This window comes from Gorilla gorilla, chromosome 4 (genome assembly GCF_029281585.2).
Source record: "Gorilla gorilla gorilla isolate KB3781 chromosome 4, NHGRI_mGorGor1-v2.1_pri, whole genome shotgun sequence".
Lineage (NCBI taxonomy): Eukaryota > Metazoa > Chordata > Mammalia > Primates > Hominidae > Gorilla > Gorilla gorilla.
Genome location: NC_073228.2, coordinates 82035242 through 82050340, shown reverse-complemented (window position 1 = coordinate 82050340; position 15099 = coordinate 82035242). Strand labels below are relative to the sequence as shown.

Below are 15099 nucleotides of genomic sequence, written 5' to 3'. Positions count from 1 at the left end.
GCAAGTAGGAGCCCAGTGTAAGTTAGCTCTGCATTCACTTCAGGGGCATGTGTGACCTGGATTTCCCATGTCTAACAGAGCTCGCTGGCAAGGGGGCAGGCAAGGCCCTATGCCGACCGGTGGTTTTGTTTTTGTTTTTGTTTTTTGAGACAGAGTCTTGCTCCGTTGCCAGGCTGTAGTGCAGTGGTGTGATTTCGGCTCACTGCAAGCTCCGACTCCCTGGTTCAAGCAATTCAGCCTCAGCCTCCCGAGTAACTGGGATTACAGGTACATGCCACCACACCTGGCTAATTTTTGTATTTTTAGTAGAGATGGGGTTTCACCATGTTGGCCAGACTGGTCTCAGACTCCTGACCTCGTGATCCGCCCGCCTCGGCCTCCTAAAGTGCTGGAATTAGAGGGGTGAGCCACCGCACTCAGCCGCCAACTGGTGTTTCTAGGCAGCTATGGGCTTTTTCTCCCCACAGGCATGCAGTTCTTGAAGATTTTTCCTATTGGTCATGAGTGCAGAAGAGCACGAGGCTGAGCTGAACCTATGCCAGCCCAAGACCAGGCCAGACTCTGCTGTCCTTGTGAGGGAATAGGGGTTCCTGATTTTGTAGCTTTTCACAAAATGGAAGAGACAGAAAACAAGTTCCAGATCTTGAACCTTCCCCATGTGTTTGAAGGCAGTCAAGGGTTTCCTGATTTTACATTCAAGATACTTACACTCAGGGCCGGGCATGGTGGCTCACGCCTATAATCCCAGCACTTTGGGAGGCCGAGGCGGGTGGATCACGAGGTCAGGAGTTCGAGACCAGCACGGCCAAGATGGTGAAACCCCATCTCTACTAAAAATACAAAAATTAGCCGGGTGTGGTGGTGGGCACCTGTAATCCCAGCTGCTTGGGAGGCTGACGCAGAGACTCACTTGAACCCCGGAGGCAGAGGTTGCAGTGAGCTGAGATCGCACCACTGCACACCAGCCTGGGCGAAAGAACGAGGCTCCGTCTTAAAAAAAAAAAAAAAAATTTTATTGACATAATCACTGACATACATTTTTAGTTATTTACACCATACAATTTGACGTATGTGTATACCCGTGAAACCACCACAGTCAACCTGATAAGCACACATCCATCACTCCACTTCCTTGTGGCTTTGTTGGCCTCCAGGCTACACTGGTCTGCTTTCCCTCAGTCTAGTTTGCGTTTTCTAGAATTTTATGAAAATGGAATCATACAGTACGTACTCTTTTTGTCTGGCTTTTCCCACTCAGTATTAATGAAATTCATCCACGTTGTAGCACATGTGAGTACTGTTTTTTTTTTTTTTTTGGTGGGGGGGGATAGGGTCTTGCTGTGTCACCCAGGCTGGAGTGCAATGGCATGATCTTGGCTCACTGCAACCTTAGTCTCCAGAGCTCAAGCAATTCTCCCACCTCAGCCTCCCGAGTAGCTGGGATTACAGGCACGTCAGCGCACTCAGCTAATTTTTGTATTTTTTGGTAGAGACAGTGTTTCACCATGTTGGCCAGGCTGGTTTCGAATTCCCGAACTCAAGCTATCCTCCTGCCTCAGCCTCCCAAAGTTCTGGGATAACAGGCATGAACCACCGTGGCAGGTCACTTCATTCTATTTTATTGCTAAATAGCATTCCCTTGTATAGATATACAAAAGCTTATTTACCTATTTACCTGCTGACGCCTGTTTGGGTTGTTCTAGGCACATACGCCTGCCAGGACACGTGCTTGTGTTCATGGATCTCGCCCTTTCTCCTAGGAGTGGGATAGCTGGATCATATGGAAGGTGCAAGTTTAATATTTTAATAAACTTTTAATTTAGAATAATTTGCTTTACAGAAAAGTTTCGAAGATAGAACAGAGAGATCCATTTACCCCCACGCAGCTTCCTTTGTTAACCTTTTACATTCCTTTCATACATTTGTCAAAGCTAAGAAACTGACATTGGTACAATGTGATTAAGCTCCAGACTTTATTTGGCTCTCACCAGTTTTTCCGTGAATGTCTTCTTTCGGTTCCAGGATCCAGCCCAGACCACCACATTGCCCCGTTTCCCTATGCCCCCGGCCCAGTGCCCTCGGCTGCCTTAGTCTCTTCCTCTGTTTATGCTTAAAGCAGGGCAGGCCTTCCAACAACGCCGGCTGGAAAAAACCTCTTGGGCTAGGAAAAAACCTCTGGGCCGCCACCGCCTCCAGTATGCTGGGTTCCAATGCTGCCTCCAGCTGTGTTGATTCCCTGATTGTCTGTGTTCCCAGGTCATTCCCCAGCCCAGCCTAGCTGCTCCCGAGAAGACAGTGAAGGTGTGACCCCACATTTCCGGAGCAGCTCTGCTGTGCTCCATGCGAGGAAAGCCGGGGTTGCTGTGGCTTCTAGCGCGGAGAGCGGTCTCTGGCCTGGGCAGGTGACGGGTGTGCTAGGGCCCGTGGCCCGCGGGTGTGCAGGTGCTGCCTGGTGGCGTGGGCTTGGGGACGCGGCTTGGCACGTGGTGGGAGGTGGAACCTGGAGGGCGTGGCCGAGCGCCTGGCTGGAAGGAAAATGGGGGGCACAGCCTGGCGTTGGGGGGGGGGGGGTCCTGTGGCATGGGGCGTGGCCTGGCGCGTGGAGGGAGGCGTGGTCACCTGTTGAGGGTTGGGGGCGGGCTGATGGGAGGCGTGGGTTCAGCTTGGTGCGTGACAGTTGTGGGGGCATGGCGCGGCCTAGCGCATGGCCCTCGGGGGCTGAGGGCGAGACCTTGCACGTGGCCGTTGGTGGGGCGTGACGGGGGCGTGGCCTGGTGCGTGGCAATTGGCAGGACGTGATAGGGCGTGGCCCGGCGCGTGGCCATGGGGGGCTGGGCGTGGCCTGGCACATGGCCGCTGGCGGCGCGTGACGGGGGCGTGGCCTGGCGGTCTGGGGCTGGGGGCGCGCAGACTCCGCTGCAGCGGCGTGGCTGTGGGTCCCGGATTAGCGGCGGCATGGGACGGCTGAGTTGGCAGGTGGCGGCCGCGGCGGCTGTGGGCCTGGCTCTGACTCTGGAGGCGCTGCCTTGGGTGCTGCGCTGGCTGCGGTCCAGGCGGCGGCGGCCGCGGCGCGAGGTGCTGTTCTTCCCGTCTCAGGTGACCTGTACCGAGGCCCTGCTGCGGGCTCCGGGCGCGGAGCTGGCCAAGCTCCCCGAGGGCTGCCCGTGCGGCCTGCCCCACGGCGAGAGCGCGCTAAGCCGCCTGCTGCGTGCCCTGCTGGCCGCCCGCGCCAGCCTGGATCTCTGCCTGTTCGCCTTCTCCAGCCCGCAGCTGGGCCGCGCCGTGCAGTTGCTGCACCAGCGTGGGGTGCGAGTGCGGGTCGTCACCGACTGCGACTACATGGCCCTCAACGGCTCGCAAATCGGTCTGCTGCGCAAGGCAGGTAGGCCCGGCGGGGTCCAAGCGGAGAAGGCCGGCTTGGCCCACGCGGGGTCCTAGGCGCAAAGGTGGACACTTAGGGGAGGGGGTCTGGGGACGGGCTGAGGCCTCATTTACTTTCCTCGTGGCCTTGTGGGGTCGGGGTGGTGTAACGCGGAGAAAGAAGAGCCCCCACAGAAAGTCTAGCCGGCTGCGTGGGCATAAGCGAGCCGGACCCTCGGTGCCTCCGCGGTGGGGGCGGTTCTCTCAGTGAACTGTCCCGGCATGCTGGAAGCAGGTGGGCCTGCGTGTGCCGGGTTAGAGGCGGAGCAGATTCCCCTAGCAACTCCTCGGGCGCCGCCGGCGGAGTTTTCGTGACTGCTGCAGCCCGGGCCCGCCCTCCTACGCTGCTGGAGACCCCCGGACAGCCTCTGGTAACCTGCATCCTGCTGGCCGGGGAGCTGGACGCCAGGGTTGTGCTTGGACTTCCAGACTGAAGGGCTCTGGGGAGAGGCGGCCACCTGCTGCCCAGTGAATCTCAGGCCACCGGGCTCTGGGAGACCTAAACATGTTCTAGAAAGCAGCGCCAGGACATGCGGTTGTTTTCCCAGCTGCAAAAGGAGGGGAACACATATTTCTGGCGGGGGCGCCTCTCTCATGGCGTGAGGACAGAAGGGACCAGGAAATGTGAATAATTGGGATCCTTGTCCCACCTGAGGATTCTCAGTCCATCCTGGCCCAGTTTGGCGGCCCAGCCTGCTGTTGCCTTTTGTGTATTTGCACCCACAGACTCTTGGGCCTGTCTCTGTCTCCATCACTCAGGCGCCCAGAAAGTCACGCCTGCACGTGCAACCGTTGGATCTGATAATGCTGGTGGTCGCAGTGACCGAGAGATGTGCGGAGCCCTGGGAATTGTCCAGGCTGGGCAGTGGCCACCGCCGCGCCGTTCCTTCTGCACAGCCATAGCCTCTTGTTGACTTGGGCCTCAGAGCAGCCTCTCCAGAGTCAGCCAGGGTCCCTCCCTGCTCTGGGTGGTGTGGGGCATGTTGCACGCCATGTGGGAGCAGAGTGGGGCACGTGGTTTTCATATTGAGGATGTCTCCTTCTCCTTGGGGCAGCCACAAGAGCTGTCCTCCCATGGGTTGGTCATTTTAACGGGAGGTTTGGGGACCTCCAGGCGTGCACAGTACAGTTCTGTTTGAGTTGCTTTTACAGTCGTAGAAGCTGAGGTTGGTGAAGACCCTTCAAGGGCCCCTAGACCAAGGTCCCATCGGATCCCCTCTGGGATGGCCTCCCAGCATCCTCGCTGACTTTGAGGCTGTCCAGTGGCATTCATCTGTTCAAGGAATGTCCCCTCTGTGCCAGTATTTGTGAGGAGCTGGAACATCCTAGGCACAAGGGCACAAGGCCAGGTTCCCACGGAGATGCCAACTAAGTCACGAATATTTCATTTAGGGCACTAAGAAGGGCCAAGAAAACTTCATAAAGCAGGGTAAGGAGGCAGTGGTGTGGGAGGAAGTGGCGTGGGCCAGGTCAGCTGCCCAGGGGCAGTGACACTCAGGGCAGGGACCTTGCTGACACCAGTGGACTGTTCGGAGGGAGAGGCATGCGGCTGGAAGGGGCAGCAGCACAGTCGCCCTGGGTCACAGACTGACTTCCTTTTGAGGAAGGGCAGGAAGTCCCCTGTGGCCAGAGGTGGCAGGCCGCGGGGAGGGGACGGGGAGGTGGGCAGTGGATCCCAGCGGAGGCAGGAGGTGTGAGCGATGGTGGGGTTTTACATTGCCCACCGTGTGGAGGAATGTGTTTGGAGGGCTGTGCCGACAGGACGTGCCGGAGGAGTGGCCAGAGTGTGAGAAGAAGGGCTGGCTCCCCGAGGTAAGGAAGCCACCGCGTCTTCATCCTGCCAGGCCCAATTTAGGGGGCACAATTAAATATGAGTTCCATGCACAGGGAGTGATTTTTAGGGTATGTTCCCAGTACTCCATGGGATACACTTCCCTTCAAAGATTACTCTCTATCTGAAATTCCATTTAACTTGGATGTTCTGTATTTTGATTCGGAAAATCTGGCAACTGTGTTCCATGGCAGCCTGTTTAAAACTTGTTTTAAGCCCCATTTCTGACGGCCTCATTCCTTAAGCAGGTCGTGAGTGAGGCAGTGTTATTCCAGGGGAGACAGACACAGGCCCTTCCCAAGAGGAGTTTGAAAGCTGGGAAGAGCAGAGGCCGGGATGCCTGGTTCTTTGGTGAAGGAAGCAGGGGGGTGCGGAAGAGGAGAATTCATTTGTGCGTTGTTAGTTAGGGCCCTTCCTGCCTTGGTGGCTGAGGTTGTGCCAGCAAATTGGGCTCTGCTCTCAGACGCCGGGGCCCCTCTGGGCAGAGTGGGCAGGCTGTCAGCCTTAGCTGTGGAAGAGTCAGAACCTGAAGGCTCACACGCTATCTTTGCCCTGGTCACCTCTGACTGCGTTAGTGACAGCCTTGGCAGCAACCAGTAACCCCGAAGGGACATACTGGCTGGCATAGACTCGGAGGTGTGGTCTCACCCAGACCACGGCCTGCCCAGTCCCCCATAGCCTTTGTGTGATGCTCTGGCCCTGTGTGTGATGTCCCCTCTGTGGTTCTCAGCGCCCCTCCTGGGAGCTTAGCCACCACCACTCTGTGAAAGCATGGTGGGCTTTCCTGGCCCACCAAAGTGGAAACATATAGTAAAGCCAGTAGCCCCCAGGAACAGTCCACACTGGAGGCGCGGGACTCCTGCATGGAATGAAATCACCTTGTCCTTTCTGCAGGGATCCAGGTCCGGCACGATCAAGACCCGGGCTACATGCATCACAAGTTTGCCATCGTGGACAAGAGGGTGCTCATCACTGGCTCGCTCAACTGGACCACGCAAGCCATCCAGAACAACAGGGAGAATGTTCTCATCATGGAGGACGATGAGTACGTGCGGCTTTTTCTGGAAGAATTTGAGCGCATTTGGGAACAGTTTAACCCTACAAAGTATACCTTTTTCCCACAAAAGAAAAGTCACGGAAGTTGTGCCCCACCTGTCTCCAGAGCTGGAGGGAGATTGCTTTCATGGCACAGAACTTGCGGCACCTCCAGTGAAAGCCAAACCTAACCAAGAATGGGGCTGAGCCCTCCCTGCGGGCTGCTGTGCGTTCTGAGGGAGGGAGACCTCGGCACTAGAAAAAAATCGTTAAACCAAAGTCTCGTCTATTAGAATACTAAATTGAACTAAAGAAGGTTAGGAAAGGGAAATTTCTGTTACTTTGGTCAGTTATTTCGGGCCAGACCTTTTTCTTGCTCCTTTGCCAAAATAACTTCAGTCACGACCTGCCACGGGGTGCTTTCAGGAGTGTGGTCCGTATCTTGGTTTGGAATCGAAGCGTCTGCTACAGCACAGAAAAGGCACAGTGCCTCTTCCAGGTCGATCCCATTCCCTTCCCTGATTCTAGAAAAGTCCCTTCTGCTTGGGCTGATGTGGGCCTTTTCAGCATCTCCCTGAGATTTCATCCCTCTCTCCATGTGGCACGACTGGGGTTGGTTGGGGCCTACAGTCTCCTTGTCCCTCACAGTCTGCCCCTGTCAGGGTTCTGTCCTCAGAGTAAGGAAAGGAAATGGAAGTCAGGAGGAAGGGAAGATGTGAGTGTGCGGTGCGGGTGGCAAAAGCAGCCTTCGGGGCAACCCCGTGAGCGTCATTGCCACCAAAGGCTGGCTGTTCCCTTGATTCCTCGCATAATTGCTCTTTAAAACCAGTATGCACGCCAGTGCCAAGCTCTTCAGCAGCCTGTCCTTGGGTAGTAAGTGCTGTGGTCTGTCAGGACTGATGGCCGGCAGCTGTTTCTATTTCTATGTTGGGCTTTTAACTTTTTTTATTTTATTTATTTATTTATTTATCTTTTTTGAGATGGAGTCTCTCACTCTGTGGCCCAGGCTGGAGTGCAGTGGCGCAACCTCGGCTCACTGCATCCTCTGCCTCCTGGGTTCAAACGATTCTCCTGCCTCAGCCTCCCGAGTAGCTGGGATTACAGGTGCCTGCCACAACACCTGGCTGATTTTTTTTTTTTTTTTTTGTATTTTTAGTAGAGACAGGGTTTCACCATGTTGTTTAGGCTGGTCTCAAACTCCTGACCTCAAGTGATCCACCAACTTCCGCCTCCCAAAGTGCTGGGATTACAGGTGTGAGCCGCCACACCCGGCCGGGCTTTTAACTTTTAATTTCCTAATGTTTAAGGTAATTTTGTTGTGTGTTTAGAAGTGACCTTACGTTTAACACCCGTGGAGTTAGTGCGTACACGTTGCTGGCTCAGCGTAACCCATCACGGGACCGGAGGAGAGGAGAGGAGGGAAGAGGAGAGCAGCTTCAGGCCGTGGTGTCTCCCACATCTGTGTTCTTATTTGCAGCTCAGGGTTTGCATTCCCAGGTAGAACAGGTGTCGTACACTGTGAAATGTTCCGGGTTATTTGTTTATAATGTGTGTGTCATATACAGATAGCTCCAATGACATCTGAAGTTGTGACTTCACCATCTTGTTAATTTCTGTATGATGAGCCCCAGGGCCGTCCTGAGGTCTGCTAGCCATGTGCTTAGTCTCACCTCCCCAGCCCACGCTGGCATTACCACCCAGAGACCCTTCAGTGCTGTGTGTTTTTCCTTTTTAGGGTTACTTTTGACTCACAGTGTTAGGCAAGCCAGCTTGGAAGTTAACTTTTAAAAAAATTCAGTTGAAGCTGTAAAGTATAATATATAGATTGGAAGTCACCAGAAATTGTTTTAGTTTGTGAATTCCCCCAGTGTATGTTCTGAAAAGAAAATGGGAGAGCTTGTGAAGCATCTCCTAAATGCGAAGCCGCGTGACCCTGGACTTCTGGCACATCTGAATAAACATGTTCTTATTCTGGCATGTGAGCGCTGGGTGTCTTTGCCTTAGCTTGCTGCTAAATCATTCAAATAGGGGCTCCTCTTTGTTAAATATAATTTTTGGGGGGGGCAGTATACAGCTATTTAGAAACTGTTGGTCAAAGAACAGGAGACTCAAAGAGGAGTAAAACTTTAAGCTGTTATTTGGGTGAAGGAAATAAGGTATACGGTGGTCCATTTTTAAGACAAAGTGCCTTGAATCGGCTTCGGTCAGCAAACTACGGAAGAAACGGGATGTACTAGGCCCCTCAGGCTAGCCAATGCCTTGTCGGCTTCCCCGTCTGCCCCCTTCCCCCTTCCTTGGTTGCCCTCACCCGAACCAAAAAAGTTTAAAATGAAAGTTTACTGGCCTGCAAAATAGCTCGCTTTGTCTGTTCCTACCAGCTGGCCTAGCTACTTAGGTCATAAGTCAAATACTTGAAGAGCCCCTAAGCAGACTAAGATTGCAATGCACTGTGGGCTGTAACAAAATGCAGCAAGACAACCCTAAAAAAAAAATACCTAAAGCCCCCGCCTAACAACCAATAAGCAATATCTGGGAAGATTGTAACCCCATAGTACTCAGCCTGTAAGGAAGGAGCCTACACACTAGGGGATAAATTGCTTGTTGAAACTGTGCTGGGTGTGCCTGCTCATCAGACACCCGATCTTGGAAGACGTTATTAAAAGTATAGAAGTATAGAAGATCCTTGGCCCACACGTAAAGATTGCTGTGCCAGTAACAGGCAGGCATGCCCAGGAGACCCTAGAACTGCACGCCGGCCTCTGCTCCAACACCTGAGGCGAGTGATGCTAGAAGGCAGGGGCTCGCTGAAGATGAGGGCTGGGGAGGGGGTTGTGTAGTGTGTGTGTCACCTGAAGCCTCTTTTTGCCTACAAGATTGTCTTGGCTCCTCTCAGAGAGAAACTTTAAAAGAAGTAATAAATTTGCCAAGTAGGCTCAGCAGTCACAAAAGAGGCTCTAGGAAGATTCCCCTCTAATTGCCCTCTTCTCCTGGGATGAGCTTTCATCAGCTTAGTGGTTTGGATTCAATGTTGTTAACTATGTGGGCAGTGATACAGCTTGAGAACGGTGAAACCCCATCTCTACTAAAAATACAAAAATTAGCCGGGTGTGGTGGTGGGCACCTATAGTCCCCGCTGCTCGGGAGGCTGAGGCAGAATGGTGTGAACCCGGGAGGCCCAGCTTGCAGTGAGCCGAGATCGCGCCACTGCACTCCAGCCTGGGAGACACAGAGTGAGACTCCGTCTCAAAAAAAGAAAAAAGATCGGTCTGGGCAACATGGCAAAACTCCGTCTCTACTAAAAATACAAAAATTAGCTGGGTGTGGTGGTGTGTACCTGTAATCCCAGCTACTCTGGAGGCTGAAAAAGGAGAATTGCTTGAACCCGGGAGGTGGGGGCTGCAGTGAGCCAAGCTCACGCCACTGCACTCCAGCCTGGGTGACAGAGCTTGACTCTGTCTCAAAACAAACAAAAAATTCTGATAGTACCATATGCCCTTAACAGTCTGCCCACACTGTTGAATATTCCTAGGTTGTTGGGATGAACCAATGCAATGATGCCATATTTTAAAGCACTATCTTGGTTCTATAGGGTTTTTGTTTTCTTTTGAGACGGAGTTTTCGCTCTTGTCCCCCAGGCTGGAGTGTAATGGTACAATCTTGGCTCACTGCAACCTCCGCCTCCCGGGTTCAAGCGATTCTCCTGCCTCAGCCTCCTGAGTAGCTGGGATTACAGGTATGTGCCACCACCAAATCCAGCTAATTTTTTTTTTTTTTATTCTTAGTAGAGACGGGGTTTTGCTACGTTGGCCAGGCTTGTCTTGAACTCCTGACCTCAGGTGATCCACCTGCCTCGGCCTCCCAAAGTGCTGGGATTACAGGCATGAGCCACCACGCCCAGCCAGTTCTATAGGTTTTTAAAGCAACCCACAATTTTTTTTTTTTGAGACAGAGTCTCTCTCTGTTGCCCAGGCTGGAGTGCAATGGCGCAATCTCAGCTCACGGCAACCTCCGCCTCTCGGGTTCAAGTGATTATCCTGCCTCAGCCTCCTGAGTAGCTGGGATTACAGGCACCCACAACTAAGCCCGGCTAATTTTTGTATTTTTAGTAGAGACGGGGTTTCACTGTGTTGGCCAGGCTGGTCTCGAACTCATAACGTCATAATCTGCCCACCTCGGCCTCCCAAAGTGCTGGGATTACCAGTGTGAGCCACTGTGCCCGGCCCAATTTTTTTTTTTTAGTCTGATCCAACAGAGTATATTCATGTCAATTTCAGTTTACAATCCTTGCAGTCCCATCAGTTTGTGAGATTATGCCCAGGTCATCCACACTGGAGGTCTGAAAATGTTCTTAGTTGTACTCAAGTTTCACTAGCTGCATGGTTTTCTGGGATAGTCTCAAGTCACTTGAATCCTTTAAAGATGAAGCCCAAAGAACCATGGAGATGACTTTAGAGGCATTAACAATGAGCAGCAGAGGCAGCCCTGGGTGGATCCCATCTGGTGTCACTGGGAGTGACATGCCTGAGAGACATCCTACTTTGGGTCCAAGTGGAGGTGCTGACTCAGGGCAGCTGCTACAGTGTGGCTACTAGAGGATCCTTCTCCAGTCTCAGAAATTGAAGCTGAGAATGGACCATTTTCAGAAATTTCATCATCAAGATCCTTACACTCAAAATCTTAAGGTGGCTGGGCACGGTGGCTCATGCCTGTAATCCCAGCACTTTGGGAGGCCAAGGCGGGCAGATCACGAGGTCAGGAGATCGAGACCATCCTGGCTAACATGGTGAAACCCCGTCTCTACTAAAAATGCAAAAAATTAGCTGGGCATGGTGGCGGGTGCCTGTAGTCCCAGCTACTTGGGAGGCTGAGGCAGAAGAATGGCGTGAACCCGGGAGGCGGAGCTTGCAGTGAGCCGAGATGGTGCCGCTACACTCCAGCCTGGGCGACAGAGCGAGACTTCGTCTCAAAAAAAAAAAAAAAAAATCTTAAGATGATGGGTTTCCGCATGACTCTTTTCAAGACCACAGCCGACGCCTTTAAAATCATGACTGGCTTATGTGTTGACATGTATTCTCACACTCAAATTTCAGAATAAGGCATGAGGTGGATGTATGTGATGGCACCAACTCTGCTTTCTCTTTTCTAGTGACCACTCAGGCCCTGCCTGCACCTATTCTTACTCATTTTAGGGCTCCGTCCATTACTCTGAGCCTTCAACCTGCAGCTCTGCTTTTCGCTGTCTGCAGACGCTGAAGAAAGGCGTCACTAAAGGCCTCGGGCTGCTGGCTGCGATCAGCACCGATGGGAGCTGCCAGGATCCAACCCAGTTTTTAAAAACACACTTGATCAAGATTCACATACCATAAAATCTGCACATTAAAAGCATGAGATTCAGTAGTGGGTTTGAGTATATTAACAAAGTTGTGTAACCATCACCCCAGAAAGAAACACTGTTCCAGTAGTAGTCACTCCCCATTCCGTACTACCCTCCAGCTCCTGGCAATCACTAGTCTACTTTGTCTCACAGATTTGCCTACTCTGGGCATTTCATAGAAATGGAATCCTCTCTGCAGCCTTTTGTCTCTGCCATCTTCACCTCGTGTCATGCTTCAAGGGAATCTGTGCTGCAGCATGTTTCAGCACCTCATTTCTTAGTTTGGCTGAATAACATTCCATTGTATGGATAACAAATTTTGTTTGCCCATTCATTCGTTGGTGGGAATTTGGGTTATTTCTATCTTTTGGCTGTTATGAATAATGCTGCTATAAACATTTGTGTACAAGTGTTTGCACAGACATGTTTTCATTTCTGTAGTATACACCTAGGAGTGAAATTATTGGGTCATATAACACTATTTAACCATTTGAGAAACTGCTAGACTTTTTCCAAAATGGAAGTATCATTTTATATTCCCACCAGCAGTGAATGAGGGTTCCTTTTCCTCCACATCCTTGCCAACATATGGCATGATCTAACTTTCTGATCATAGCCCTTCTAGGGGGTATGGTGTCTCATTGTGGTTTTGACTTGCATTTCTAATGACTAAAGATGATGAATGTCTTTTCATGAGCTTATTGGCCATTTGTATGTCATCTTTGAAGAAATGTCTATTCAAATCCTTTGCCCATTTTTTTGGGTTGTCTTTTTATTGTTGAGTTTTAAGAGTTCTTTGTATATGTTCTGGATATAAGAATCCCTTAACAGATACATAATTTGCAAGCTGGGGACAGTGGCCAATGCCTGTAATCCCAACACTTTAGGAGGTCGAGGCAGGAGGAATGCTTGACCTCAGGAGTTCGAGACTAGCTTGGACAACATAGCAAGATCTTGTCTCTACCAAAAATAAAAAATAAAAAAATAAAAAATAAGATTAGCTGGGCATAGTGGCACACTCCTGTAGTCTGAGCTACTCAGGAGGCTGAGGTGGGAGGATCGCTTGAGCCTGGGAAATTGAGGCTGCACTCCTGCCTGGGCAACAGAAAGAGACCCTATCTCAAAGAAAAAAAAAAGTGGTTTGCAAATGTTTCCCTTCTTTGGGTAATAGGTGTTGATGGAATTGTTTGCAGCATGTAAGCTTTTGATTTTGGCATAATCTATTAATATTTTTACAGTTGTTGCTTGTGCTTTGGTGTCATAGCTAAGAAACCATTGCCCAACCCAAGGTCACAAAGATTTGCTCCTATGTTTTTTTCTGTCATATATATAATTTTTTTCTTTTTGAGACAGTCTCACTCTATTGCCCAGGCTGGAGTGCAGTGGTGCAATCTCAACTCACTGCAACCTCCGCCTTCCAGGTTCAAGCGATTCTCCTGCCTCAGCCTCCCAAGTTGCTGGGACTAGAGGCGCCCACCATCACACCCAGCTAATTTTTGTATTTTTAGTACGGATGGGGTTTTGCTAGGCTTGGTTTCGAACTCCTGACCTCAAGTAATCTGCCTGCCTCGGCCTCCCAAAATGTTGGGATTACAGGCGTGAGCCACTGCACCCAGCCATTCTTGTATATTATATTCCTATCACTCATACTTAGGTCTGTGATCCGTTTTGAGTTAATTTTTGTGTATGGTGCAAGGTAGGAGGCCCAACTTCATTTTCTTTTGCATGTGGATATCTAGTTGTCCCAGTACCATTTGTTGAAAAGGTTATTGTTTCCTCACTGAATGGTCTGGGCATTATTGTTGAAAATCAATTGACTGTAAATGTAAGAACGCTTTTTCTGAACTCGCAATTCTGTTTCACTGATTTATCAATATCTCTCTTTATGCCAAGACCACACTGTTTGTTTGTTTGTTTTTTTGAGACAGAGTCTAGCTCTATAGCCCAGGCTGGAGTGCACTGATGCAATCTTGGTTCACTGGAACCTCTGCCTACTGGGTTCAAGCGATTCTTGTGCCTCAGCCTCCCAAGTAGCTGGGACTACAGGCATATGCCACCACGCCTGGCTAATTTTTGTATTTTTAGTAGAGACAGGGTTTCACCATATTGGCCAGGCTGGTCTCAAACTCCTGACCTTGTGATCTGCCTGCCTCAGCCTCCCAAAGTGCTAAGATTACAGGCGTGAGCCAGTGCGCCCGGCCTTTTTTTTTTTTTCTTTTTTTTGAGACAGATTCTCGCTCTGTCGCCAGGCTGTTATGAAACAGTGTTGGATTTTCAAATGCCAACTGATTTTAAAAGTTGCATTTACATAGCTTTACAAAAATAGCGTATGTTAAAACCATAGGAGGCCGGGAGCGGTGGTGCATGCATGTAATCTCAGCACTTTGGGAGGGTGAGGCAGGTGGATCACTTGAGATCAGGAGTTTGAGACCAGCTTGACCAACATGGTGAAACCCCATCTCTACTAAAAATACAAAAAAAGTAGCCAGGTATGGTAGTGTGCTCCTGCAGCCCCAGCTACTCAGGAGGCTGAGATGGGAGAATCACTTGAACCCGGGGGGTGGGTGGTGGCGGAGGCTGCAGTGAGCTGAGATCCCGCCACTGCACTCCTGCCTGGGTGACACAGTGAGACTCCATCTCAAAAAAAAAAAAAAAAAATTAGACAACTGGAATAGCAGACTGAAAATGTGTATCTTTTTATGTCTATACTTAACTTTTTTTGGCTATGTTTTATACATTTCTTGACTTTTTGTTTTGTTTTTCTGAGACAGAGTCTCACTCTGTAGTCCAGGCTAGAATGCAGTGGCGCGATCTCAGTAACTGCAACCTCTGCCCCCCATGCTCAAGTGATTCTCTCACCTCAGCCTCCCCAGTAGCTGGGATTACAAGTGTGTACTGCCACGCCCAGCTAATTTTTGTATTTTTAGTAGAGATGGGGTTTCACCATGTTGGTCAGGCTGGTCTCGAACTCCTGACCTCAAGTGATCCACCTGCCTCGGCCTCCCAAAGTGGTGGGATTACAGGTGTAAGCCACCACACCTGGCCTCTTAAATTGATTTATTGGTAGAATCAACTTTTTTTCAATGTTATCTAGATAAAAGTTTAGATTCCCACAAATTTCACCCATTTCATTCTAAAGGTTGTGAATATATTGTTTAAAAAACCCAGTTTTTCTTTTTTGAGACAGGGTCTTGCTCTGTTGCCCAGGTTGCAGTGCAGTGGCACGATCTAGGCTCACAGTAACCCCCGCCTCCTGGGTTCAAGCAATTCTTGTGCCTCAGCCTCCTGAGTAGCTGGGATTACAGGTAGGTGCACGCCACCATGCCTGGCTAATTTTTGTATTTTTAGTAGAGACGGTTTCCCCATGTGGCCAGGCTGGTCTTGAACTCCTGACTTCAAGTGATCCACCTGCCTCAGCCTCCCAAAGTGCTGGGATTAC

The 15099-nt window shown here is 50.8% G+C and overlaps 1 protein-coding gene across 3 annotated transcripts; it reads left to right on the top strand.

Moving 5' to 3' along the window:
* Positions 1 to 1315: 1315 nt before the first annotated feature.
* PLD6 (phospholipase D family member 6) lies at positions 1316 to 8263 on the top strand. 3 transcript variants are annotated; one of them, XM_055386018.2, is made up of 4 exons: positions 1316 to 1787; positions 2257 to 2402; positions 3097 to 3382; positions 6146 to 8263. In XM_055386018.2, exons 1-4 carry the CDS (start codon positions 1781 to 1783, stop codon positions 6475 to 6477), a joined length of 771 nt encoding a protein of 256 aa, XP_055241993.1. In that variant the 5' UTR covers positions 1316 to 1780; the 3' UTR covers positions 6478 to 8263. The 3 variants fall into 3 exon arrangements, with proteins under 3 accessions (XP_055241993.1, XP_055241992.2, XP_030866889.1); XM_055386017.2 differs by lacking the exon at positions 1316 to 1787 and having other exon boundaries at positions 2274 to 3378; XM_031011029.3 differs by lacking the exon at positions 1316 to 1787 and having other exon boundaries at positions 2274 to 3382.
* The last annotated feature ends 6836 nt before the right edge of the window (positions 8264 to 15099 follow it).